The following is a 27,909-nucleotide window of genomic DNA, read 5'->3' as shown; positions in this document are numbered from 1 at the left end:
CAATGCCAATGAACATCATGACTGACAGTTGAAATGACCTCCTATGAAGTCACTGTACCTTTCCTTCTTCCTTCTCCCATATCATCCATCCCAAGTTTTGTGGTTGATGTTAGGGGGTTAGGGGGAATCCTTCTCATATCTTTGGTGGGCTGGGCCTGCTATAGGATGATGCTTGAGGGAGATTTTTCTGTTGTTATGTGCATGTGTGCGTCCCCCAACTCAGGATTCCCCTTTTCACGGAAGCCTTGATTGCAGAGACTTTGATGGGTATCCACTGGCAGGTAAAAACAATTTTATTATCTCAGACTTTTGGAGTTAACTAGGAGACAGCAGTGGTTTCTTGGCCTTATGCCTTTGCTCTATTATTATTCTATTAATTGGATTATTTTAACATTTGTTTTTATTCTCTAATCATTGTTTTGCTGAAAGACAATACACGATGAGTTATGTATTTCATGTTTGCAGGTTATCAGAACATCTGGAAAATCTTACTGCATTTTTTTTGTGATAATCATCTTTCTGTGCTCATTTTATCTATTTAATTTAATCCTGGCTGTTGTAACAATGGCATATGAAGAGCAAAACAAAGCAACACTTGCACACACAAAGGCAAGGGAGATGTTACTTCGTGAAGCAAAAGAATTACTAAAAAAGGAAAAGGTTTGTAAAACTTTTTAAAAATTATTATTATATACTTAGCCTAATTGTTTTTATTGTTGTTGCTGTTGTTAACAATAGAAATAAAATATGTATAATTCTATTGTTGAATCTTCAGCCATGATAATTACCACTTAATTATGGCTGAAGTTCCAGTAACAGAATTTAATATTTAATACTTATTAAATTTCTTTAGGGGAAAAGGAAAAACATTGTAACATTAACATGTGAATTAAATGAAATACATTAATAGTTTTTATGATGGCGGCAGTAAAAATATTGAAAGCTCTTGACTGCAATTGGTGATACAATGGTCTGGAGTGTGATTCTCTACTTTGCACTCTTTTTGCTGTTTGTCATAGACTGCCCTTTTTATCTATTTACTTAGAAAAATAAAATATTGCTTTCAAAATAAATATTTTCAGAAATTTACATAGTACAGGATGGCTTGCAAACATGGGCACAGAGCAATCCAAACTCTGGGTATAGGGTAGTATATAAATTCAATAAATAATAAAACTACAGGAAGCCCAATGAACTGTTTAAACCCATGTAATCTAAGCCAGGGTAAATTATGCTGGTGTGATTTACCCTTATTCTAAACAGCATTCAGGAGTGGGGCTATGAGCTGGCCCAAGCCTAGCAGAATGAAAACAAGCTTCTAAATTATGCCAATGTAACTTCCACAGGGTTGCTAGGTCATGTGATAGAGCTGAATGGATTTTGGAATGCCAAAAAATATCGCCTTTTCTGGACTTGCCTCAGCCAAACATTGGCTGAGCTATATCTCTGGCTGAGCAGGGACGAGGGATTTCAGCTGGCATAGCTTTGCCTATTCCAAACTCTGCTCATACCTGTAGATCTTGGGTTTGTATTTCTTGCTTAATTAAGCAAAAAACTTTAAGAATACAAAAATATGCCTTGAAGAAATATCTTCAAGGAACGATATGCCTTCTAAAGTTTAAAAGTATCTTCAGGAATTCAAAAATGAAAGTTGTTTGGAGGAAATATCCAATAATTCAAAATGAAAACTTTAAATTCAGGGTATGAAGTTTGAAAGTAGCTAGCTCAATATCGGCTTCAAAGAATAGTAACTAGCTCAATATCGGCTTCAGATGCCTGTAAATCAGAGGTGGGAACCTTTTCTGGCCTTTGCACCAAATTCGTATCTCCTTTCCCTGTGGCAGACAAAATCTGACAGGTGGACAGGGCAACTATCTGTCAATCAGTACAACATCAGGTCACGACAATATCAGGTGATGTTGTGCTTTGGAGTCCCAGTTCTTGGGACTACAAAGCACAGAGCAGCACTGTTTGAAAGCATGTTTGCTCTTTGCAAAAGGGGTTTTGAGGCATTTCCCCAGTCTCCTGTTTGAGCATTCATCACAGTAGCTTTTAAAGCAGGAGCGTGATGATGTCTGATAGCCTCTTTGCTGTTTGTTCCCTGCTTCAGTTTGAGCCTCTGTAGGAAGTGTGCATGCACACAGAAACCTTAACCACATCTGGGAGTGATAATATCCAAGTTAGAAGGTCCAAACTGCTCCTACCTCATGGTTCTGGTTTCTTCAGAGCAGGGGACTTAATTAAGTTGCTCTCCTCCATTGCTGAAGTTAGTGGTGGTTCTGACTATCTTGGTCTCAGTGGTGGAAAGAATAATCTGTCCCTGAATGCACTCACCTCCAGAGCAGCAATAGAATAAATAACACTATCCCAGTCAGGTAATCAAGGCTACATCTGTAATATTATATGTGGATTGTGATAGGGCCTCTTTTGCAAACAGTAGTGCAAAAAGTCTGTATACTGCTCTTGGGTTATGTTCTTAGGTAGTATACTATAAATGCTCTGTTTTGGAGCAGAACTGGATATTGTTGCTGAGATAATGTTTCCAATAGTCTTAAATGCTCACAAGTTACTTACTAACAGTTCTTACAAACATGCACAGAGCCTGTGTTGCAAAGATTGAAAAATATACGCCTGATCACAGGGGCAAAACTATCAGTGACCTCCTCTAAAAGAGTGTTTTCTTCTCGATGTTGGTTTGGGGAAGGAGATTTTGTCTACAGATTTGGTCTCAGAGGAGGCCTCTCTCCATGCTAACTGCCTTCCTATTTTCAAGAAGAACAGGCTTTACAAGATAAAATCCTCATTTTGATTACCAGTTATGGAGTAATTGTGCTTACTTGAACATGGTCTATTCCAGGAGTTGGCTTTCCAAAGACAAATTGCATCCTTGGATGAAAACACTGAAATGTCAAGTGTGGAATTCAAAAAGAAAAAAATGGGGAAAAGCAAGAGGAAGAAGAAACCGAAAGACAAAGAGCCAAAAACTTATGGAGAAGATGAAACCCTGTTTTATACACCACCTGATAAAAGTCAAAAGGAGCTTGTAAGTTTTAGCTGCAACAGCTTTGGTGGCATCTTTTTGTATGTAAATTGTATGTAAATTTGGAAGTGCCTAATAGAGCTTTATTAAATACAAACCCCAAAATTTCGGATCCCCTCCAAAACTGATGCTAAAAATTTCTACTCATTTTTGCAAGTTTTTCTCTTCTAGCATTTCCATGACATCAGAAATATAATGTTGCACACCGCCCCAATCATAACAGTAATTTACAAATTAGCTAACTCTGGCACTAGCTATTTTGAGAAGGACTTATGCTGTTAACCAGCTTTCATTTTTAGATTTCTTTAAGGGCACATTATTCTATCTGCTGCTACATTAATTCATTGGGAATTGTTTAAGTAAATGGAGAGATAATCGTGTCACTTCAAATATTCACTTTGGATTTGTTTTCTGCACCCAAAGAAGGAGCTGTTGATGTCCTATCACCTACCTGTTGACACTCTTGATGATCCATTTCAAAGACAACGGTTAACAAGTGCTGCTAATGTCATCAGCAAAACCATGGGTGAGTTAAAAATAAATAAAATAAAGTTTTAAAGAGGTTGGGGTAACTTCTTCAGTGTTTTTAAGTATTTTGTAAAAGATAACCATATCCAAATCAGTATTCCTTAAAACTTGAGAACAGTATATATTGAAAATTATGCTGAAAAACTAGGAGAGTAATTGTCTCAGGAGTGAGGGCCACTCACTGGAAAGCCCTGGTTCACACTGCCCCTCAAAATCTTCACATTTAAATAAATAATGAAAAATGTTTGCAAATTGGGGTTTGTTTTTGCTTTGCTGAGCCTTTAGCATTTATTGTCATCATATTTTCATATTAATTTCAACAGTCAGTAGAATATATATTAGCACTTCACTCATCATAGTTTGGACCAAATTTGGGACTCATGGCTTTTCTTAGCTTAGTTTGTGTTCATGGTTTTTGTTGTTTACTTGGTTTATGATGACACTGAGATTGTAACTCCCGTATGGGTATGTTTTGCAGCCTGGAATGTCAACAGTGAACTTGGTTCTGATGTTGATCTTTACTATTCCATCTGAAAAATTGGCCTGCAAATTCAAATTATCTGCTCCCAGAATAAATGACATAACAGAGGTAGTAAGGAAACACTAGCTACTTTAAATGAATTCAGATCTCCAAGGCTGGATGAGCTGCATCCAAGGGCACTAAAGGAGCTTGTGGATGTAATATCAGAGCCTTTGTAATCTCAGACCTTTGAGAATTCTTGGTGAACAGGTGAGGTCCCTGCAAACTGGAGGTGGACAAATGTAGTCCCCACCTTCAAAAAGGGGGAAAAAATAAGACCCAGGTAACTATTGATCAGTGAGCTTGACATTGATACCAGGAAAGGTCCTAGAACAGATAATTCAACACTTGGTCTGTGAGCACTTAGAAAAGGATGATGTGATTACTAAGACCCAACATGGGTTTCTCAAAAATAAAGTCATGCTAGATGAATCTCATTTCTTTATTTGATGGAGTTACAAGCTTGGTGGATCAGAGGAATACTGTGGACATGTGTATCTTGGTTTCAGTAAGGCTCTTGACAAAGTCCCCCATGAGAGTCTTGCAAGGAAGCTGATAAAATGTGGGTTGAATGAGGTAACTATTAGGTGGATTTGTAGCTGGTTGACTGACCAAACCCAAAGAGTACTCATTAATGGTTCCTCGTCATCCTGGGAAAAATGTGGCACCACAGATGTGAGGGACAGGGGATATCGCGAAGTCCCTCCCCTCCTGAGTTCAAGCCCATCCCCGAGTGCAGGGGAAAGCAGGGAGAGTTCCGATTCCAGTGGGGAAGCAGGAAGTCGTGTCCGAGGCTCAGACAAGGTAGCGGAGCCAGGGTCCCAGGTGGGACAGGAAGGGGCAAGCAAGGGGGGCAGACCCATCCCCCCAACTCCGGAATTGCGCAGAAAGCGGAGAGGGAAGAGGATGGGTCTACCAAAGTTGTTATGTTGGAGAAAAACGCGCCAAACGCCATTCGGAGGTTCTGATTCAAGCTGAGAAGATGTGTCCTTGTAAATAGCATTGCCTTCAGCACTGTAAATACGCAGCACCAATAAAAGATAAAATGCAGAGCTGTGTAGAGTCGTTACTCTGAAGTAGCCCGCTCCGGCCACGGTGACAACAGGGTTCTGTTTTGGGCCCGCTGTTCAATGTCTTTATAAAAGACTTGGATGAAGGAACTGAGGGGATGCTCATCAGATCTGCAAATGACACAAAACTGAGAGGGGTAGCTAAAGCTGCAGAAGACAGAATCAAAATTCAAAACAACCTTAACAGATTGGAGAACTAGGCCCAATACTTTAATTTAAATAGGGACAAATGCCAGGTACTGCATTTATAGAAAAATATATCACCAAGGACAAGTGCTCCACAATAAGTATAGACAAGCAAACAAATATGGAAGTAGTATTTTTCTTTACAATCACTCATGTATTTGATAGAAGTAACATCAACTCGTAAACACCTGAACGCTGTTCCGGTAAACTCATTGTTTCGTCCCACAAGGGGCTTAATCATCAAGCTGATAAGATAAAACAAGATTATAGTCAATATCTATTTCTGTATGGAATGGTTACATTTAAATGAGAATACATACATATTACCTGTACAATGAGGTCTAGGTAGTAAACAATCAATAGCTTAGAAAACTGGGCAAATCTATAAAGACAGAACAAAATGACAAAATTATTAACCTAATCGCAAAAGGTGAAGTTGTATGGAAAATCTGTAGAACATACCTGTTCCTGTATTCATATCTCCCAATAGAAGAACAGAAAGAGGCTCTCCAGCCTTCTATTTGTTAACCTTCCTTGGGGAATGTTGGCAGGGCTCACATATTTAAAGGTAAAGTGGGGAACCGCCCACAGGCTCAGATGAAGTCAAATAAATCCTGCAAACTCTGAGGTTGAATTTAAACCCTCTTTGCTTGTCTATACAGTGGTACCTCTAGTTAAGAACTTAATTTGTTCCAGAGGTCTGTTCTTAACCTGAAACTGTTCTTAACCTGAGCTACCACTTTAGCTAATGGGGCCTCCCGCTGCCACCGTGCCGCCTCCGCGCAATTTCTGTTCTCATCCTGAAGTAAAGTTCTTAACCCGAGGTACTACTTCCAGGTTAGCGGAGTCTGTAACCTGTAACCTGTTTGTAATCCGAGGTACCACTGTACTCCTTATTGTGGAACACTTGTTCTTGGTGATATATTTTTCTGTGACTTTGCATTGTGCTATTATGGTATATCACCACCCTGTGTCTTGTCTGTTAAGGTACTGTACTTAGGCAGAAAGAACCAGAAGCACAAATATAAGATGGGGGATACCTGGCTTACTAGCAGTACATGTGAAAAGGATCTAAGGGTCTTGGTGGACCACAAGCTTAACATAAGTCAACAGTGTAATGCAGCAGTAGCAGCAGCAAAAAAACCAAAAAACCCTTATGCTATTTGAGGCTGCATCAACAGAAGTATAGTGTCCAGATCGAGGGAAGTAATAGTACCACTCTATTCTGCCTTGCTCAGACCACACCTGGAAGACAATGTACAATTCTAGGCACCACAGTTTAAGAAGGATGTTGACAATCTGGAATGTGTGCAGAGGAGGGCAACCAAGAGGATCAAGGGTCTGGAAACCAAACATTATGAGGAACGGTTGAAGGAGCTGGGTATGTTTAGCCTTGAAAAGAAGAGATAGAGAGGAAATATGATAGCCACCATCAAATATCTCAAGGCCTGTCACATGGAAGAGGGAACAGGCTTGTTTTCTCCTGCTTTGGAGGGCAGAAATTAAACCAATGGCTTCAAGTTACAAGAAATGAGATTCCAACTAAACATGAGGAAGAACTTCCTGAGTAAGAACTGTTCAGCAGTGGAACAGACTCCGGTGAGAGGTGGTGGACTCTCCTTCCTTGGAAGTTTTTAAAAAGAGGTTGGATGGCCATCTCTCATGGATGCTTTAGTTGAGATTCCTGCATTGCAGGGGGTTGGACAAGATGACTCTTAAGGGTCCCTTCCAACTCTACAACTCTGATGCTTTGATTTGCATTCAGCACCTCAACATCTACAAGAAATGCATACCTCTCAGAGGCATGACTTTTGCCCAAATTTATTGTGCAGTGTAGTCTGGAGTTTTTCCAATGCTTTCTGGGGTTCCTCTGTTCAAGATCACTCTTCTACAGTGTGCAAAGTTTCTTGCACACAATTGTGTGTTCGTACAGTCTGCTGCTGCATGTTAGGATTTGTAGGATGGTGGTGTACTGTAGTGTATCCCAAACTGGCATGAGAAATCCAACAGAACAGCACTATGTCATCTCAGTCACAAGTTCTATTGAATTCAGTGACTGTCTTAGGCATGCAGGGTTTGGATTGTTGCAGAGTAAAAAGAAAGAAGAGAAAAAGATTGAAAGAGTGAAAGAGAGGGATTTGATGGAACCTGTGCAGATGCTTTTCAAGTCAAGCCAAGAAGAAAGATGTGGTCCCCTTTAATCAATGGACTGACAGCACTTGAATGGATTGCTTATAGATGCAGACTTTGTTTGGATAAATACGAATATTCATATATGTAGTAGGACAATAGTATTACTTACATATCTGTATAATAATGTATGGAAGTGTGCATTTAGTGTGCTTCATCTTTTTTCTTATTGCACTTTTTATTTGCCCTTTTTGTCTTTTCTCTATTTTGTACAACTGACATTTCCTTAATATTTTTTTTAAAAAAGTCGTGTGAGTGTAAAGAATTACCTATGTTTTACCTGAAATTGTTCTCATTTCATAACTCAGTGTGCCTGTAATTATGTTCCTTTTGTTGTTTAGAATGGGAAGAATCAAAACTGGAATTCCCTCCATGCTTGAAAACTGCTGCCCATAAGTATCTCATCTGGCAATGTTGCCCACTCTGGTTGCAAATAAAGAAAATGGTGAAGAAAGTAATGATAAATCCTTTTACTGAACTATTTATTACACTGTGTATTATAGTGAATACTGTTTTAATGTCATTCGAAAGAGTTCCAAAAACAGGCAAGATGGTTTCCACAGGAAACAAAGTAAGTGAAAACAAATCCTTATTAAGCTACTGTACATTGCAAGAATTACTTTTTTATTCTTTTACTGTTGGAGAATTTTGGAGTGCCTTTGAACTAAAATTTGTGCCTAGAAATTATGTTTTGTGCATACCTAAAGAAAAGTGTTCATACAATTCCTTTCTTCTCTAGTGGGTACTAGGACACCATTCAAGTGGGATTGTGTTTCACCTATTGCTTGAGGCAAGAAAAGCATTGGAGGATGGATGGCGGCTAACAGATTGAGATTGAATCCTGACAAGACAGAAGTACTGTTTGTGGGGGACAGGAGGCGGGCGGGTGTGGAGGACTCCCTGGTCCTGAATGGGGTAACTGTGCCCCTGAAAGACCAGGTGCGCAGCCTGGGAGTCATTTTAGACTCACAGCTGTCCATGGAGGCACAGGTCAACTCTGTGTCCAAGGCAGCTGTTTATCAGCTCCACCTGGTACGCAGGCTGAGTCCCTACCTGCCCACTGACTGTCTCTCCAGAGTGGTGCATGCTCTAGTTATCTCTCGCTTGGACTACTGCAATGCGCTCTACGTGGGGCTACCTTTGAAGGTGACCCGGAAACTACAACTAATCCAGAATGCGGCAGCTAGACTGGTGACTGGGAGCGGCCGCCAAGACCACATAACACCGGTCCTGAAAGACCTACATTGGCTCCCAGTACGTTTCCGAGCACAATTCAAAGTGTTGGTGCTGACCTTTAAAGCCCTAAACGGCCTCGGTCCGGTATACCTGAAGGAGCGTCTCCACCCCCATCGTTCTGCCCGGACACTGAGGTCCAGCTCCGAGGGCCTTCTGGCGGTTCCCTCACTACGAGAAGCTAAGTTACAGGGAACCAGGCAGAGGGCCTTCTCGGTAGTGGCACCCACCCTGTGGAATGCCCTCCCACTAGAGGTCAAAGAGAACAACAACTACCAGACCTTTAGAAGGCATCTCAAGGCAGCCCTGTTTAGGGAAGCTTTTAATGTTTGATGGATTTCTGTATTTTAATGTTTGATGGATTTCTGTATTTTAGAATTTCTGTTTTGTTGGAAGCCGCCCAGAGTGGCTGGGGGAACCCGGCCAGATGGGCGGGGTATAAATAATAAATTATTATTATTATTATTATTATTATTATTATTATTATTATTATTATTGAGTCTCTTACCCTCTCCCTTGGAATGTCAGCTGAAATATCAGTTCATTTCCCTGCCTCACTTGAAGCAGTTTTATATTTCCCTTGCACTCTATTCTGGCCTGTTATTTCACTCATTGTTGTTGTTGTTATTATTATCTGTCAGTTCTGTCTGTGCTTGTAGGTTAGAGTTTCCGTGTGAATCTCATAGTAAATTGGAGAGAGTTAAATTCTGCCCCTGCCATTATGTACTTTGATGTGTGTGTCCTTTTTCCTTCATACCTTTTCACCCTTAATTAATTACATTTGTGATCAGCCACTATTTCCCACGTTAGTAGTTTTCTAGTGCTGGTTGGGGCTAATGGAAGTTGGATTCCAGTATCATCTGGAGGGCCACATATTAGCCACCCCTTCTCTAAAGGCATAACGGGTAGCTTGAAGGATTATGAATTTAACATATGGCACATTTATTGTGTTCTGACATAATTTCTCTTGTAGGTTTTCACTGCTATTTTTGCAACTGAAATGATCCTCAAAATAATTGCACTTGATCCCTACTACTATTTTCAAGAGGCTTGGAATATTTTTGACTCCCTTTTGGCTATTTTAGGCATAATAAACTTGGTCACGAGGCTTCCCCTATCAATTTTCAGAATGGTAATGATGAATCTCCTGTTATAGTCACTATTAATCTTCCACATTAAATCTATGGAATCTAGGGCTTACTTTCCTTGACACGTTTATTTATTTATTTATTGTGAGTATATGTGGCAAAATCAGTAATTTCAGTAAATTATGAGCAGATGACAATCAAATTGAGGAAACACTTATAGGGTTTGTCATGAAATTTCTGAGATGCTTTAAAATACATTTTACCTGTTCAAGAGAGAATAAAACAGTAAATTATATTGGTCACACCCATACTAGACATTTACATCACACTATTTCTCCCAAAGAATCATGGGAATCGTAGTTTATAATTCCCAGCACTTTACCAAACTACAGTTCCCATGATACTTTGGGAGAAATCATATGCTTTAAATGCATTGTATAGATATGACCATTGTAATTTAAATCTCATTTTCTGCTTGGTTTATTATAATGTGTGACAATGAATCCTAAAACAACATTTTATTTTAATGAAATAAAAAAGGAGCACAATCATAGACACACCCTTTTAAGGGTTTTCTTTTGAATACAGGATTGTCATGAAATAAGTCTATTTCATTAGAGATGTGTTCTGTGAAACAGAGTGCATGCTTGAATGCATCATACTTTAGAAGAAGAAATTTGCATGTTGAAACAAAGTTCCATCCTCCTTCTTTGGACCAGGAACTGCAAATTCGATGCATATTAGATGCATATTCAAATTCAGGCTTCATCTATCTGCACTACATTATTTTTGAATGGTCGCACATCAAAAAGTGTATTTATAGCTTCCTTTTGATGCAAATAGGCTTAATTACATACAAATCATGCTGGTAGAACAATTTCTTAATTTTTAATAATACTGGAAATCAAGACTTAACTTTCTCCCTTTTTTGCTGCTATTCTCTCCCTATTCTCTGCCCCCACCCTACAGCTGAGAATTTTCAAATTGTCAAAGTTTTGGCCAGCATTAAATAAGCTCATGAAAATAATGTGGAAATCAGTGGGCCCACTAAGCAACCTCACACTTGTTCTGATTTTTACCGTATTCATTTTTGCTGTGGTTGGCAAGCAGGGCTTTAGCCAAAGTTATAAAACATTTCGAGAAAGATGTGAGAACGAAACTGAAACCTGTAACAGTGACATTAATGCCACCAATAAATGTAAATTACGATGGCATATGGAAGACTTCTTACATTCATTCCTTGTTATATTCCGAATTCTTTGTGGAGAATGGATCGAAACGATGTGGGACTGTATGAAAGCTGCTGGTGAAGGATGGTGCATTTTTCTGTTCATGCTGGTCCTGCTTTTAGGAAACCTAGTGGTAAGTTTTCAAAGAATTTCCTTATTCTATGGGACCTATTTAAAATTATTTCTTCAGTAGGATTGTTTTCAAGAACGTTCTACACAATTTAGCTACATCAGGCAGTGGTAAAACCACTCCTTAAGAAACCTTCCCTGGATTCAGAAAACCTAATTAACTACTGGCCAGTTGCTAATCTCCCTTTCCTGAACAAGGTTCTGGAGCGAGTGGTCGCAGACCAGATCCTGCCGCTTTTGGAAGAAACTAATTTTCTGGATCCATTTCAATTGGGGTTTAGGCCCGGTTTGGGCACAGAAACTGCTTTGGTCGCCCTGTATGATAACCTCTGTCAAGATAGAGACAAGGCATACATGTCCCTGTTAATTCTTCTTGACCTCCCAGCTACTTTCAATACCATTGACCATGATATCCTTCTGGAGCGACTGTCCAAACTAGCGGTGGGTGGCACCACATTGCGGTGGTTCCGGTCCTACTTAGGTAGACATTTCCAAATAGTGCTGCTTGGGGAGTGTTCTTCAGCCTTGTGGAGCCTTGTGGGGTTCTTCAGCGTTCAATTTTAACCCCTATGCTGTTTAGTGAAACACTGAGCGGAGTCATCCAGAGGTTTGGAGTATGTTGTCAGCAATATGCTGATGACACACAGTTCTACTTTTCCTTTATATCTGCAGACGAGGCAGTGGATGTGCTGGACCATCGTCCTGCCTCAGCAATGGATTTCAGTGGTCCTCAACCTTGGGCCTCCAGATGTTTTTGGCCTACAACTCCCATAATCCCTAGCTAGTAGGACCAGTGGTCAGGGATGATGGGAATTGTAGTCTCAAAACATCTGGAGGCCCAAGGTTGAGGACCACTGGATTAGATGAGAGCCAACAAACTGAAGCTCAATGCAGATGAGACTGAGGCACTGTTAGAGGGTGGCTCCCTAGACACCCATTTTCCTGTTCAGGAGATCAGCTGATAGCAATGCCATTAAAAACACAAAGAGAGTCAAGTACTGGGCCATTAAAAACAATTCACCATACAGATGTTGTTGGCCTTTTCCCCAGCTGAGAAGTGGACAGAAACAGAAGACTTGAGAGGGGGAGGTTGGCATGGGTAACAGGGGACGTGATGTCACCACAGGGAAAAATATGTTGTTTTAAAATAGAGGTTTGGGAGCTGAGATTTTGGGAGGGGGGGGGGCAGAACTCCATGCAGCATTGGCTGGAGGAAGCTGCATACAGAGACCTGGGAGCATGATTGGCTGTTGCTTTGAACCCAAGCTTGCTGAAGCTATGGGAGAAGCAATGAGAGGTACTGCCTCTGTTGGATATTCACCATTTGATGGATTGATCCATCACCCTCCACCAAAACTCGGATTGCAAATGTGTGTGAAATAAACCATATTTCATAAAGACATGGCAATCTCCCCTGTGCCTCATTCCCAAGGAACACAAACCGTGGTTAAGTGCCAAGACCCATGGAATCCTCCTACCGCTCAGCAGAGATTGGGGTGGCCTGTACAATACTGAATGAGTGGGAAGTCCTTTTCCCCTGGGAAAAACAGGAAGCAGTCGAAATGTGTTACTTTCCAAAATATCCTTCCCACTCTCATTGTTTGCTTCATCTGGTCACTTTTCATTCAGGTCCTCAACCTCTTTATCGCTTTACTGCTGAGTTCCTTTAGTAGCAGTGATTCAGAAACTGAGGTAGATGAAGAGCAAGCTAAGCCTCATGTGATCCTTGCTCACAGGGGGTTGCAATTTGTCAAACATCTGCTGTGGAATCGATGTTGCAATGCGCTTGTGCAAAAGCTGAAGAAAGCAAGAACCAAGACCAAGGAGGTGACCATCCAAAAGGACGGTGCCACAGAGCCAAGAAAAGGGATCCAGGAAAACTATGCTAGTGGTAAACGTTTGGTGAAGCTGCCAGTGGATCATTTTATGACAGACATTAATACATTTGCCTGCGCTCCCCTTGCTGAAATGGAGACTTTTGATGAGGAAGGAATTGATTGTAGCAAAGAGGTAAGAAACAGGCCCCAGACTGCTGGCATAGATAAGCCTAGCCAAGAGGGTTGGCTATGGTGAATAAATCATTCCAAGTATACACCATTACTATATGCCTCCATTGTGGCTGATCCATGTTACAGATATTGGAAAATTATACATTATTAAGTTTATAAATGTATTTGTTAACTGATGGACTGTATTCCATTTCTGTTTGTATACAAAGGCTTTGAAAATTAGTAGTCTAGCTTCTTGTGTGAGGGGTTAGGAACAAAATATTTTACTTTCATACTTTTCCCTAGGAGAACAACTTGCAAAAGAGAAGAGAGAAATTCAAAACGTCAAGACAAACGCTGTCTTCTCATATTTCCGAAAGTACCAGTGTTTGGTCTTTGAATGTTCCTAAGGTAAAGCAAATGAAAATTATCATTACAGCTCTATGGCTTGCTGAGAGTGGCATTCTGCATTTCCAGGAAATTGGTATATTCTACTTTTTTATAGTGTATTCCACTTTTATATTGCAGAAGTATTTTTGCTTCTCCCCCTGAAAAACAAAGGAAACCTAGTTTGGGGGTAGGTCCTTTCTCTGAGGCAGGGAAAGCAGTCTTCATTTCTATGTCTGGAGAAGGGGACTCACTGCTTGATCATCCTGTGTTTGTATGGGTTGGTGAGCTGTAGAACAGCTCACCATATTTTATAAGCTTTTGGCAAAAAAGGAGCATTTCTCCTAATATGGACATTTTTGTAAGCAACTTCACCATATATAATGCATTTTTATATGCTATTTTCACAAATACAGTCGTACCTTGGTTGTCGAATGCCTTGGTACTCAGACATTTTGGCTCCCGAAACCTGTAAACCAGGAGGTGCATGTTCTGGTTTGTGAACATTTTTTGGAAGCCGAACGTCCGACGTGGCTTCTGCGGCTTCCGATTGAGTGCAGGAAGCTCCTGCAGCCAATTGGAAGCTGGGCCTTGGCTTCCCAACTATTCCAGGAGTTGAATGGACTCCCGGACTGGCTTAAGTTCAACAACCAACACTGTATTAGCAGTGGAGGAAGCTGCTCGGGCGCCTGGGGCGCTGTGCCCAGAGGCGGCGCGAGCTGCACATAGGGGCAGGGTGCACTGCGGGGCCTCGGGAGTCTGCCTACCTCCTCCCACTCAACCACCCTACAGCTGGGGGGGAGGCAGGGGGCAGACCGTTTGGGAAGCACGGAGCCTGCATGCGCCTAAGCCACCGCGTCTCTCCCAGGAGCGCACTGCAGGTCCCGCAGTGAGTGCTGCCCGGCATTTTGTCACCCCCCTCAGCGGTGACACCTGGGGTATTTCGCACCCACTGCACCCCCCTTCCTCTGCCCCTACATTGTATATGCATTTTAGTACACTTATTTTTGGTTGGAGAACTGCCTTGCAAAATTTGGAGAAATGTGAATTTACTGAAACCTGATCTGATAGGAAAAAATTACCTGAAATCACACACAATGAACAATAATGATGGAGAAACTCAGAAAATGATTACTAGTTCGACAGAAACATACCATAGCATCTAAAGGATTGAAAGGAGAGGAGAGACTGGGAAAGAAAATCAGATGGATGAAAGGCAGGAAATGGACTGGGGAAATATAAAGCAGAACAGTCCTATTTCTTTGAATTTGCATGCATTTCCTGCCTTTGGATGTCATGTGGTAATGATAACGTATAGTTAAAGCTATGGTTTTCCCAGTAGTGATGTATGGAAGTGAGAGCTGGACCATAAAGAAGGCTGATCGCCGAAGAATTGATGCTTTTGAATTATGGTGCTGGAGGAGACTCTTGAGAGTCCCATGGACTGCAAGAAGATCAAACCTATCCATTCTTAAGGAAATCAGCCCTGAGTGCTCCCTGGAAGGACAGATCGTGAAGCTGAGGCTCCAATACTTTGGCCACCTCATGAGAAGAGAAGAATCCTTGGAAAATACCCTGATGTTGGGAAAGATTGAGGGCACTAGGAGAAGGGGACGACAGAGGACGAGATGGTTGGACAGTGTTCTCGAAGCTACGAACATGAGTTTGACCAAACTGCGGGAGGCAGTGCAAGACAGGAGTGCCTGGTGTGCTATGGTCCATGGGGTCACGAAGAGTCGGACACGACTAAACGACTAAACAACAACAACAAAATGATAACACACTTAATGGACTGTCATCCAGTGAGAAGGTCCTGTGCTTGACCTCCAATATCGCCAAACTGGGCTGGGAAATCGTACTCTTTCTAAAACTCTGAAGAGCTGCTGCCAATCTGTATTAGCCAGAATACTTCCTGGTGAAGTAATAGGCCATTAAGAAAACAAAGCAAGTGGCTCTGCACCAGTGGCCTAATGGGTGGTGCCCCCTCATTTAACTGGCTGGTTCTTAGGAAGACAAAGGCGAGAGTTGAGAGTAGAGTTATGTGAGCTAGAAGCTAGAGGCTAGAAGCAGCAGGCTAGGAAACCAGAGGGAGAGTCATGCCTGATTTCTGTTTGAATCCGTGAATATGGCTAAGGGAGAAGCAAGACTCTTGGGGTGTCGCTGCTATGAACATTGTAGGCTGAGGTAGTAAATATGTGTAATTAAGCCATATATTGTAAAGACACCACAGTCTCAACTGTCCCTCATCTGAAGGAAACACGGACCCAGCTATGCGCCTGAAACCCCTAGAATCTCACACTGCTCGAAGATTGAGATGGCTTGCAACAGTATTACTATTTATTCTTCTTTTGTTGAAATGCAGCCTCGGGGGAAACAAATTTGATTGCACCAGCAGAATTGGGGAAAGGGAAGCTTAACCTTCTCCTGCAAGCTTTTTTGCAATCAGCTTATTCATTAAGAATTATTCTAGAGACCATGCTTCATCTACAAAAGATACCAGGATGAAGTATATAAATATAAAACATGTCCAATATAAAATAATTAAAGATAACCTAATAATAAATAAAAGCACTAGAGACAGTTTAAAAAACAAGTGGAACAGACAAACTTTAAAATGGCAGGGCCATTAAGTGAGTTTTGAACTTAAGCCAAAATGTTTGTAATAGTTGTGCCAGTTGTACTTCAATAGGGAGAGGAATTTGTTTGGATTCACATTGAAATATGACTTTTAATTCCTGAAACAATACATGCACCAAAACACAGCTATCCTTTGCACCTCTCAGCATCTTGCCTTAACGACCATCTTTCAGTCAGCAGCAACTATAGCAGCTCTGTTGACAAATGGGGTATCATTGAGAAATGCTAAGTGTCTGCTTAGTCCACACCTGATACTTACCAAGCATTACTTGTACCCTTTTAAAATGTGGCTCTTTTATTGGGGGGGGGGGTTCTTAGTGGATTGTTGTTTTTCTTCTGATTATATAGTATGTTGTGATCTTTTCTGTGAACTGCCCTGAGACCTCCGGGTATAGGGCAGTATATAAACTCAATAAATAATAATGGTATTATTATTACTAAATAGGCACATGCCTCTGTTGAGACATCTTTTGGTAGGTGTGTTTTACAGCATGTTGTCCTGCAGACCTAAACAATGTAGTTTCCCCACCCACATTGCTTCTGCTCTTATGCATCCCACTTGATGGACTATCATCCAGAACAGGGGTCGGCAAGGTTTATCTTGCCTGGGCTGGGTTGGTCCCACAGAGATCCCTTCATGGGCCGGATCGCTCGTGTGCCCATGATTTTCGACATCTGCGTCTGTGCAGTCACGATTTCAGGCGCCACAGAAGTGAGTCCCTGTGCTGCACTGAGGCAGTTTAGCACAGCGCACGAGCGGGCATCTCATTTTGGGGACGGCTCGTGGGCCGGTCAAACGGCCTCCACGGGCCGCTTCCAGCCTTAGGTTGCTGACCCCTGATCCAGAGAGAAGGGACTGTTGGTCTCACCTGAAAGGTGTTTCTCCCGGATAGTCCATCAAGGCCTCGTCCTACATGTGCAAAAGTGTAGAAATAACGGAGGACAGCATGAGAGTTGAATGCATGTGAGCTGTGCAGGAGCAAGCAAGCAAGCTGCCGGCTAGCCTTGCAGAGCCTCTTTTTATTAGCAGAAGTCAGCAATTGGAAACAGTAGTGAAACCACCCTGAACTTAACATATTTCCAGCAAGCCACATTTCCAGCGTTAGCAATACACGTGCCACCCAGGTGCTTCCCCCAAATGTTCCCCTGATACTCGAAAGTCTGCTTCACTTGCCACGCTCCAGCCAAATGAAACATTAAGCAAAGCTTTCTGTGAGGGAGGCAAAGGTCAGAGAGTGGGATGGTGGCTGGACACACTGTGGTGTGTCTTATGCTGAGGTGGGGGGGTGCCCCCACGCTGCATCCGCATCCCCACACAAAAGGGCAGCTGCCAGTCTGCCATTTATTTCTGCATTGCTTTTAATTTATTATTAAACTGGTTGAAGTTGTTTGCTTAATGCATTTTTTTTACTCTATATCATCAGCATGTGTTACTTTAATGTATTTTTTATATTCAGGATTAATTTTATGTGCATTTTGTATTTGTGCTTGTGTTTTCTCTTTATTTTTCTGTCCTGTTTTGAGTATAATACATGCTTCTGGTCTTGTTATGAAATGTACTGGGAAGATATAGAGCTGAGCAGTCCTACTTCCTCATATTTGCATTCATTTCCCTTCAGATGCTAGGTGTTGATGATTGCCCACTTGACGGACTATAATGCTAGAGAAACACCTTCAGATGAGACCAGCGGTCCCTTCTGCATGCAAAGCATGTGCTTTTCCATTGAGCCACCACCCTTCCCCATCACTGGTCAGTTACATTTAAAGGATGCTGTTTTTTCTTGTTTTGTTTTCAGGTTCAGAGCGTGGATCTTGAGAGCAGCTGTTCTGAGGCCAGCACGGTAGATGAGAGGTCTCCCATCTGCATTTTGCCTGTAACCAAGAAGGAGCCTGTGGCCTGTTTTCCACAAGGTGACAGACTAGCTTTTTTTGGCATATAATATGATTTTTTAATTTATAATTTATTTGTGATAGCCAGTTCTTTTTTGGGCAAGGTGATCAACAGAGCAGTAGCTGCCCAACTACAGATGAACCTAGATGAAGCAGATTATCTAGATCCATTTCATTGTGGCTTCAGTCCTGGACGCAGTACTGAAACAGTCTTGGTTACTCTGATTGATGAGGGAAGAGCTAGGTTCTATCTTGTCCTCTGTGTGCTTAACATCACTCAGAAGCCACTGGGAGGAGTCATCCAGGGATTTGGGGCACAAAGTTGAGGATATGAGGATGACACTTATTGGGATGGATCTAAGGAAATTCATTTCTGATCTACTCTTGATCTAATTATTCTGGCCTTTATATAGGGACCAGCCATTGGCAACAGGGAAGCTGGTACTTTTTTGCAACTTTATCTTCTCATGAGCAAATATTCCAGTGTATTAGTTCACAAAGAAACTCTTCCTCGGCACTCTTTGGATGTGCTGCTTGTACTAGTTACATAGAAGGCCACCAACAGAATGTTCCAGGGACAGGAAGAAAAGAGGAAATAATTTGCTATTTTCTCCTGCAAACATGCTGAATGATAAAAGACTGGTTTCCTACCGATTCTCAGAACACTGATAATTTCTGCATTTGATTTCTCTTTATTTCAGTGTTGGTCAAGTTCTTCCCGTGTTGCACAGTGAATACTGCTAAATTTCCAGGCAACACTTGGTGGAAGTTTAGAAAAACCTGCTACAGAATTGTAAAACATAATTGGTTTGAATCTTTTATCATATTTATGATATTACTGAGCAGTGGTGTTCTGGTAAGCTTACTATGATATCCTCAAAATAAGAGTAATATTAAGTTTTTGGCCTTGTGTTCAGCTCTGAATTTTCTTTTTTCCTATAGTTGCTAAAATCTGTTTAATAGGATGATAGGTGATTTTTTAAAAAGTATTTCTTGATATTATATAATCATACCTAGTGTATTCCATTTTATTGGTGGATGAGTAATAGTGCAAACATTCTTAGATAAACAATGGCCAAAATCCCAAGAACCATGCAGCTAGCTCCAAGGGAACTTTTGACTTGTTCTTCTTGAACAGTAGCCCTTCATTTTACATGACAATCCATTTTTTAAAGTGGATAGGAGGTTCTATCAGACAAAATAATGCTGGGCACTTAAAGCAGCTCTTTGGATTCCAACTGATAAAAGTGAGGCTTGCTTGGTTTTTTAAAGTATTTTTTTAAAATATATGTTTATATTTTTAAGAGTATTTTATAAAAGATCCCAGTTAATTGATTGCTGGGATTTTGTTCAGAACTCTCCAGATATACTGCACTAGGTTTCACTGGTATGATCTAGCTGGAATCTTTACTAATGGTATAGAAACTCAGGCATGCTGGGTATAAAGCAATAAAGCATTTTTATTCCAAGCCCCCACAACAGACTTGGCATATGAAAAAAAAGTTCATTTATATGGGCCATATATGTAAACTCAAATGGATCTCACCTAGTCCTTAGCTTCTGTTGCATCGAAGAGTGGTATGCCACACCCAAACTTTGTACAGTCTGGTTTGTTCCTCCAAATCAGGATTTTATATAGCCACTAGCCAAAGTCCAGTTGGCCACATGGACAATCTGCTATTTCAAGATACAGGTAGGTAGCCATGTTGGTCTGCCGTAGTCAAAACAAAATAAAAAAATTCCTTCCAGTAGCACCTTAGAGACCAACTAAGTTTGTTATTGGTATGAGCTTTCGTGTGCATGCACACTTCTTCAGATACTACTCTTCTAATGTGCTACTCGAGGGATTTTTTTTATTTCAATATAAACATCCTATTGGTAAACAACTCCATATTTGTGGATCATAGTATGCTCAATTTTGTAGCTTGAGATGTCCATATAAGGGATTGTGGCATGCTTCAATTGTGTGCAAGGCACATGATACAATGTTCCTGTTATATAACAATCTAATGCATACTTACCCCTTAACCTATATTTCCCCCAATTATTCAATCTTTGACACATAATCCCAGCAATTATGCAATGCTCATGCCTTCTATATATTGCCTATTAGGCCTATGGGGCTTTCCAGTTCATGACTAGGGTTTTTCCTCTTGCAGGTATGTGTAATCAGTTGGGTTCAAAGCAATGGAGAGCTATAGCTAGATTCTTACATCCAGTATAGGCATAATTATTAAAGACCCCTAGGCCAATGCTATGGTCCTAAGAATCATCTTTGATGTCAAAATGTCAAAATGCCAAAATGCTACACTTTGACAAATAATTTAGGCCTACGATTTCTACATTGTCATTTAATTTTACTACATACTTGGCAAAAAATGTTGTTGAATCTTGAACATGGGAGCAGGATTCACATAGTGAACCTCAATGTTGCAGTACTTCTTAAACTTTAATCAGCTGGAAGAAGTCCTCCTCCAATGAATGCCAAGTGAGTGGGCTCCACTCTTCTTCGCCACATTGCACAAATTTTAAATACCCCACTACTGAATTCTAAATCGCATCTGATTTCTGAAATACTAGATCTTTGAAGACATCTACCTTGTTGAGAGAAAGACCATAAAAATCATATTGGAATATGCAGATATATTTTTCTTCTACATCTTTTTCCTGGAGATGCTTCTGAAATGGGTGGCTTATGGCTTCAGAAAATATTTCACCAATGCTTGGTGTTGGCTTGATTTCTTTATTGTATGTGTAAGTATCAGATTTAATCTTACTGTACTGCATGTTGCTGTAATGTACAGTTATGTGAAGTAGCTACTGCCTCTGAGATGTAGTAAATGGGGCCAGCCTCACAATTGGGTGAAGTGAGCAAGCCACCCCGGCAGGGGCGTACCCAGGATCAAAACTGGGGGGGAGCGCAAGAGAGGGGGAGAGAGAGGGAAGGAAGGAGGGAGGGAGGGAAGAGAGAGAAGGAAGGAAGGAAGGAAGGAAGGAAGGAAGGAAGGGGTGAGAGAGAGAGAGAGAGAGAAGGGAGGGAGGGAGAGGGAGAGAAAAAGGAAGAAAGAAAGAGGGGGGATGGAAGGATGGAAGGAAGGATGGAGCTCCCATCCGCCCCCCCAGCTCAGGCTGCTCCTCCCCCCTCCCACGTTCCTGTCACTGGCTGCAGCCGGGGAGGGGGCGAAAACAGCCTGATTTCCATAACTCGCAGCGACTTTTCCCCTTCAGTTTTTGGAGGGAAAAAGTGCGGGTTATGGTCCGTAAAATACGGTAATTTTTTTTGCTTCTGGGGGCCCCAGCTGCCCCCCTGCCCCTCGCTGGGTACGCCCATGCACCCTGGGCAGCTGAGCTTGGGATTTTGTGCCTCAGGTAGCAAAATAATGTGGTTAGGCCTAGGAACACTATGTATTTTGACTTGCTTAACTCCACATCAAGAATGGCGCGTGGGGAACCACTTAAACAAAATTGTATCCATTTGGAAATAATTTGTATAAATGAGTTAACATTTGAAAAATCAATAAAAATGATTGGCAAAAGAAAACCATAACTCCAAAGATACGTTTTACAAGTAAACACACGGCAGTCTTGAGCAGGTCGGCGCCTTGGCGCTGAGGCGCGGAGATCGCTCCGGCGCCCCCACCCTCGCAGCGCGCAGCATGGCTTCCACGCGGCTTTGCCATGCAGCGCCCCGCCTGCCGGCCCGGCGCCCTGATACCCCGCGCCACCGGGACTATACCTAGAGCTGGCCCTGAGTAAACAGCCCGTGTTTTTCCTTTTCCTTATCACAGGTTTCCTTTCCTGCAAAAACAATTGGAACAAAGGGAAGAGATCTGTGTGATAGCCGTATCTCCACAAAATCTCTCAGAACTTTAAGAGCCTTGAGACCTCTTCGTGCATTGTCCAGATTTAAAGGGATAAAGGTACTAAATACAGTTTTTCTGTTACATGTCCCACAAAGCTAAGGTTGTGCTGAGCTGGTAGTAGGGATGGAAAAATATATCCCATTCTGTTCCATTCTAATCCATCCAATCCCAGTCATATGTGGGTAATCTTGAATTATGTTATACCCTGCTTTTCCAGTTAAAATATAGAGTTTGGGATATACTCGCCATATAATAAATACGACCTGGCGTATAAGGCAACCCCCGACTTTTGAGAAGATTTTCCTTGGTTAAAAAGTAGTCTTATACACAGGGATATACTGTATATAAAATGATCTAAATTCCCTTTTAAAAAATCAACACAGGAGCACAGGAGCAGGGTATAACATAATTCAAGATTACCCACATATGGACTGGGATTGTAGTATTTAGGACTCTGTTTTTCCTGTTTTAACACTATAAAGCTGCTTGGACATGAAGTTATTTCCTGCATCATTTCAAAAAGTGTTTTGAAGCTTCTCCAAGCACACACAATTGGTAAAATGATTGACAGGCATCTTGCCTGGTACCCCTACTTTAAAGGCGGTCTTTTAATTTTGATTTTATGAATGGAAAACTGAGTTAGTGACTTGCTCAAGACTACCTATTGACCTGGGATTTGGACCCACTTCCCCATAGCAAATTCTAGCACTCAATTCACTCTAGCACTATTCACTCAATTGGTGGTGCTCATTTGTAAACCAGGAGAAAGATCCATACTTAATTGTGTAATTGTCACGTGATTATCAGATTGCTCAGTTATGTGCTATCATTGCTTAGAGCCATTGGTAGTCTGATTCTATTCACTGAATAACTGATTGTGTGTTTCATTTTCTCATTTAAGGTTGTAGTGAATGCACTCGCAGGAGCTGTCCCTTCGATCGGGAATGTGCTGCTTGTCTGTGTTGTGCTCTGGCTCCCATTTAACATCCTAGGAGTACAACTGTTTGGAGGAAAATTTTCGAAATGCAGTGATGCAGCTTTGAAAAATAAAAGTGTCTGTGAAAGTCAGAATTCCAAATGGACTAATATGAATGTCAACTTTGATCATGTTGGGATGGGGTATCTGGCTCTCCTCCAGGTGGTATGTTCAATCACACATAGTTTCTTTGGCAAGAGAACAACCTTGGAAAGCCACATATGTGTAGTCAAAGAATAACAGATTATTGAAATTAGAAGTGATAGAAAATTTCTAAAGAATTCAGAATTTGCTTTTGAAATTCAGTTTTGAAGGATTATTTTTAAAAAAGAAAAAACACACACGAGAGCAACCTTAAATATTAAGAAATATTGCTGATAGCTGTTAGACTGCACATTGAGATTGCCAGTTTGAAGCTAATCCATGATCTGAAGCTGAAACTAGCTCCATGATCCAGGGCTTCACAATGTCTGTGTTCTAAAATGCTACAGAGGATGCAGTACGTATTATATTTCTGAAGTATATCTCTCTCCAATAGAAGACCAGTACAAACATGAAGTGTAGAGTATGCTCAAGGGGAGGGATGGTAGTGTGAGCATGCTAGCTCCGCCACTACTCCAGTGTTGTTCCTTGATTTGTGAAGGGTGACTGTGCAAAGAGGGAAGGCTCCTGTATCTGGAGGCTCTCAATGTATTTTGGAACCCTCAATTTTCAATGTTCCAAAATGTGCATTTTGAAGGGGATGTTTCCTCTGGTCTGGTATTTTAGGGACAACTAAAACCACTGAGCCTCTTGGGCTTGCCAATCAGCTCGGCGGTTCGAATTCTCGCAACGGGGTGAGCTCCCATTGCTCAGTCCCAGCTCCTGCCAACCTAGCAGTTCGAAAGCACGTCAAAGTGCAAGTAGATAAATAGGTACCACTCTGGCAGGAAGGTAAACAGCATTTCTGTGCACTGCTCTGGTTTTGCCAGAAGCGGCTTAGTCATGCTGGCCACATGACCCGGAAAACTGTCTGCGGAAGCGGACAAACGCCAGCTCCCTTGGCCTGTAAAGCAAGATGAGCACCGCAACCCTAGAGTCGTTTGCGACTGGACTTAATTGTCAGGGGTCCTTTACCTTTACTTATTATTATTATTATTATTATTATTATTATTATTATTATTATATTGACAATGGAAAGTCTGTTTCTGTGCCCCTGAACAGCGTAAGATAACAAAATAAAAATATATTTTTATATAGGCAGGCACCTTCTATGCCAACTTTTAAATGCTTGCTGAAAACCTTTTATTCCTCCAGGAATTGCCTATGCAGGAAATTAAAAGTTGAATGGATAATAACATAGCAAAATTGACTTGCGAGGTGGTGTGTTGTTCAATAAGAGATTGAGTGTTTTTTTGGGGGGGAGGCTTGTTTAATTTCATTGTACACAGGTTGTAGAATGACAATAAAGGTATTATTATTATTATTATTATTATTATTATTATTATTATTATTATCTCCCACATGCTCTGTTGGTGTTTGTACAGTGTCTTTATCCATGTATGAGGTAGGCATGTGGATAGACAAATATGGCTGCACCTGTCAAGTCTAGTGCATCCCTTAGCATACTCCTCAGGAGAGGGTGGCAAACCAAATATGTGTTAGACTGTCAGACAGACTAGGAAAAACAATTTACAGAATACTTCAGTAACTTGATTTGTTTATATACATATATTGCCAGGCAACCTTTAAGGGCTGGATGGAGATTATGTATGCTGCAGTAGATGCACCTTCACAAGTAAGCCATGAAAAGTTTCAGCATTTGTTCTTTTTAGATGCTTTGCTGCATTTTTATCGACAGGTTGTATCATTCTATGTACTTTTAGAATTGTTGCAGCTTTCACCCCAAAGAACCTTGGGAACTGGAGTTTGGTGAGGTTGCTTACAGTTGCAAGATAGAGATGGGATGGAGGACATTTCTCCTTGCAGACCACATTTTAAACTGTTTTTCTCCCAGTGGGTGTTATTCCAGCCTGAATTAAAACACCTCATTTTTACACTCAAAAACGTCGTTTTTACACTCAAAAATGCTTACTTTTAGTTTGTGAAATTAAAATTATTCAGCCCTGAAAGAAACATCTCCCTGCATAATTCTGAGCAAGCTTCCTGAGTAGAAGGAAGCAGGCTCAGAACAGTAACTCCTGGAGAGATGTTGTAGACAGCTTTCTCTGATAGTGAGTAATTGCAAAATCACAACCATGAACTGGAAGTGCTTCATCCTCTGATGATTATAGCCTTTTTACCATCTAGAACAGTGTATCTGAAATTTTGCCAATACCCTCGCAGAAAGGAAATATTAGTTTGCTGCTGTCACCATCAATTCCTCTGCCTGCAAATGGGTTCTGTGGTATAATTAGTCAAATTTTCTATGACTTTTTTATTTTAATTTCAAACTGTCTCATTTCCCCAGTAAGTTCCCCAGTAAACCAAGTTCTACATATCTACGGGAGAGGACACTGGAGAGCAACTGCCAATAGCCATATTCAGTCATCCATTCCAGAAATCAGGGGTGCCAACTTGAATAAAATATGCAAAGTAGGGCCCTGCCCTGTATAATCAATCACATGATGCGGTACTTGAACACCACTTGAATGGCAGTGCCCATCAACTGGGGTGGCAGCCGGCAGCCCCCTCAATTCCCCTGGCTCTCTAATTCCCCAGGTTCATCACCCACTATTCCACCATGCATCCCGAAGCATCCAAATAAATACCTGTCAAGCTAAAGACCTATATTGCTTCACTGACTTCTGCAAAAATGACAACCCCATATCAACACAGGAAATACCTGTCAGGAGTGAACATAGACCATTAGTACCAAAATGTATGGGAAACCGCCCTATTAGAAAAGTTAACCAACAAACTTAAGCTAGCACAGGGGCAAGCAAAGGAGGACGCCTTCACCCCACTGTGGTACCCCCTTATCACACAGCACAACAAGACAATGACCTATGCCCCCCCAACAGCATATGGTTAACCTGACCCAACAACCTACCCTCACAAACACAAGCACAAACAAACAAGCCCCACTGCAATCAACTGAATGCAACCAACCTGGGCTCTGGATGCCAACAAAAACAAATAACTATATAGATAAAGGACCTACTATATAGATAAAGGAGACGCTGACACAAAAACCGCGCACAAACACTATACAGCAAAATGAAAAGATCATTATCTCCCCAACCCTCTCCCTCCTATCTTCCCTCCCCACAATGCCTAGTACAATAGTGTCTCATACTGAATGTAAATGAACTGTGAAAAGGACTCCATAAATTGAAAGTGAAGATGCTTTATGTACATTTCCTTGCTTATTTGTTTTCTATCACAAAAAATATTCAATAAAACCTAATTTAAGAAACACGGACACATCTTTCACATTACCTCCTGAATCCCCAGAGCACCTGGGAACCCAGCAGGCTCTGTAAATCTCTGGAGGTGACCCATTGTAATTGGTCCTCCACCATTTTGGATATAGCTAGCTGTATGTCTAGTCATGATTACCTTATTTCAGTAACCAGAGTATCAGGGCACTAGTTCAGGTGTAGAACAGTGAATAGTTCAGCATGTGTCCTTTTATACATTGCCTACTGTGTCTCACAAGGTGTATCTCATTACATAGCATCCATTTATGCTTTTAAACAAATCAAACAGGGCAATGAAATAATCATTCATGATAAATTAAGAATTGACATAATTAAGTCACAAACAAGACGTTCCTTGTCTTTCTACTTTATTTCAGGAAAATGAACAGCCAAGTTTTGAAAATAGTGTGTTTGCATATATCTATTTTGTGGCATTTATCATATTTGGATCGTTCTTCATGCTAAACCTCTTCATTGGAGTTGTTATTGACAATTTCAACCAACAAAGGAAAAAGATAAGTACACACATGAGTTACAAAATATTTCACTCCCATAAAAATTGTATAATAGTTGGATAGAAATGGTGAAAGCTTTGTGTTCAGTACAGTGTTGTAATAGACTGCAGCGGATAATGTCCAAGACATTGTTAGTCTAAGGCCAAAATCAGAAAGAACGTAATCCTCAGTACCACTTGTCCTGGTCAGGAGATATCAGATTACATTACATGGGAACCAGAACAGAATCATAGAATTGTAGAATTGGAAGGGATCATGTGGGTCATATAGTCCAACCTCCTGCAATGCAGGAATCTTTTGCCCAACGTGGGGCTCAAACCCATGCCTCTAAGATTAAGTGATTAAGAGTCTCATGCTTTGCTGACTGAGCTACCCCACAGTAGCTTGCCTGGCTGGGTCATAAGGAAATTCTTTATTACATTTATACCTTATCTTTCCTCCAAGGTGCTCAAGATTGTGTACACTGTTCCGCTCCTCCCTATTTTATCCTGTGCGGTAGGTTAGTCTGAAAGATGGTGGATATCTCAAGGTCACCCAGTGAGCTTCATGATTGAGTAAGGACTGACACTAAAAAATGGATTTCCTTGTGACTGATTAACAGAAATCAAGAAAAGTAGCTTTGTTGCTTAGTCATTTAGTTGTATCCGACTTTTCATGACCCCATGGACCAGAGCACGCCAGGCACTCCTGTCTTCCACTGCCTGCCGCAGTTTGATCAGACTCATGTTCGTAGCTTCGAGAACACTGTCCAACCATCTTGTCCTCTGTCGTCCCCTTCTCCTTGTGCCCTCCATCTTTCCCAACATCAGGGTCTTTTCCAAGGATTCTTCTCTTTTCATGAGGTGGCCAAAGTATTGGAGCCTCAGCTTCACGATCTGTCCTTCCAGTGAGCACTCAGGGCTGGTTTCCTTCAGAATGGATAGGTTTGATCTTCTTGCAGTCCATGGGACTCTCAAGAGTCTCCTCCAGCACCACATTTCAAATGCATCAATTCTTTGGCGATCAGCCTTCTTTATGGTCCTGCTCTCACTTCCATACA

The 27,909-nt window shown here is 41.2% G+C and overlaps 1 protein-coding gene across 1 annotated transcript in view; it reads left to right on the top strand.

Annotated features, from left to right (window-relative positions):
• LOC118092094 (sodium channel protein type 5 subunit alpha-like) overlaps window positions 1-27,909 on the top strand; it is a 43,471-nt gene that overhangs the window by 10,615 nt on the left and 4,947 nt on the right. Inside the window, exons 8-22 of the mRNA XM_088654246.1 lie at window positions 466-660; window positions 2,858-3,043; window positions 3,464-3,566; window positions 7,876-8,105; window positions 9,741-9,899; window positions 10,825-11,217; window positions 12,843-13,223; window positions 13,508-13,612; window positions 18,022-18,136; window positions 18,817-18,971; window positions 20,696-20,869; window positions 21,904-22,035; window positions 22,880-23,119; window positions 24,675-24,731; window positions 26,733-26,874. Of these exons, the coding sequence (XP_088510372.1) occupies window positions 466-660; window positions 2,858-3,043; window positions 3,464-3,566; window positions 7,876-8,105; window positions 9,741-9,899; window positions 10,825-11,217; window positions 12,843-13,223; window positions 13,508-13,612; window positions 18,022-18,136; window positions 18,817-18,971; window positions 20,696-20,869; window positions 21,904-22,035; window positions 22,880-23,119; window positions 24,675-24,731; window positions 26,733-26,874 (2,767 nt within the window). The remainder of the gene's footprint in view (window positions 1-465; window positions 661-2,857; window positions 3,044-3,463; window positions 3,567-7,875; window positions 8,106-9,740; window positions 9,900-10,824; window positions 11,218-12,842; window positions 13,224-13,507; window positions 13,613-18,021; window positions 18,137-18,816; window positions 18,972-20,695; window positions 20,870-21,903; window positions 22,036-22,879; window positions 23,120-24,674; window positions 24,732-26,732; window positions 26,875-27,909) is intronic.

The sequence above is a fragment of the Zootoca vivipara genome, chromosome 11, assembly GCF_965207765.1.
Source record: "Zootoca vivipara chromosome 11, rZooViv2.hap1.1, whole genome shotgun sequence".
Taxonomy (NCBI): Eukaryota; Metazoa; Chordata; class Lepidosauria; order Squamata; family Lacertidae; genus Zootoca; species Zootoca vivipara.
Note: the sequence above shows the minus strand (reverse complement) of the source record. Positions and strands in the feature narration are given on the sequence as shown.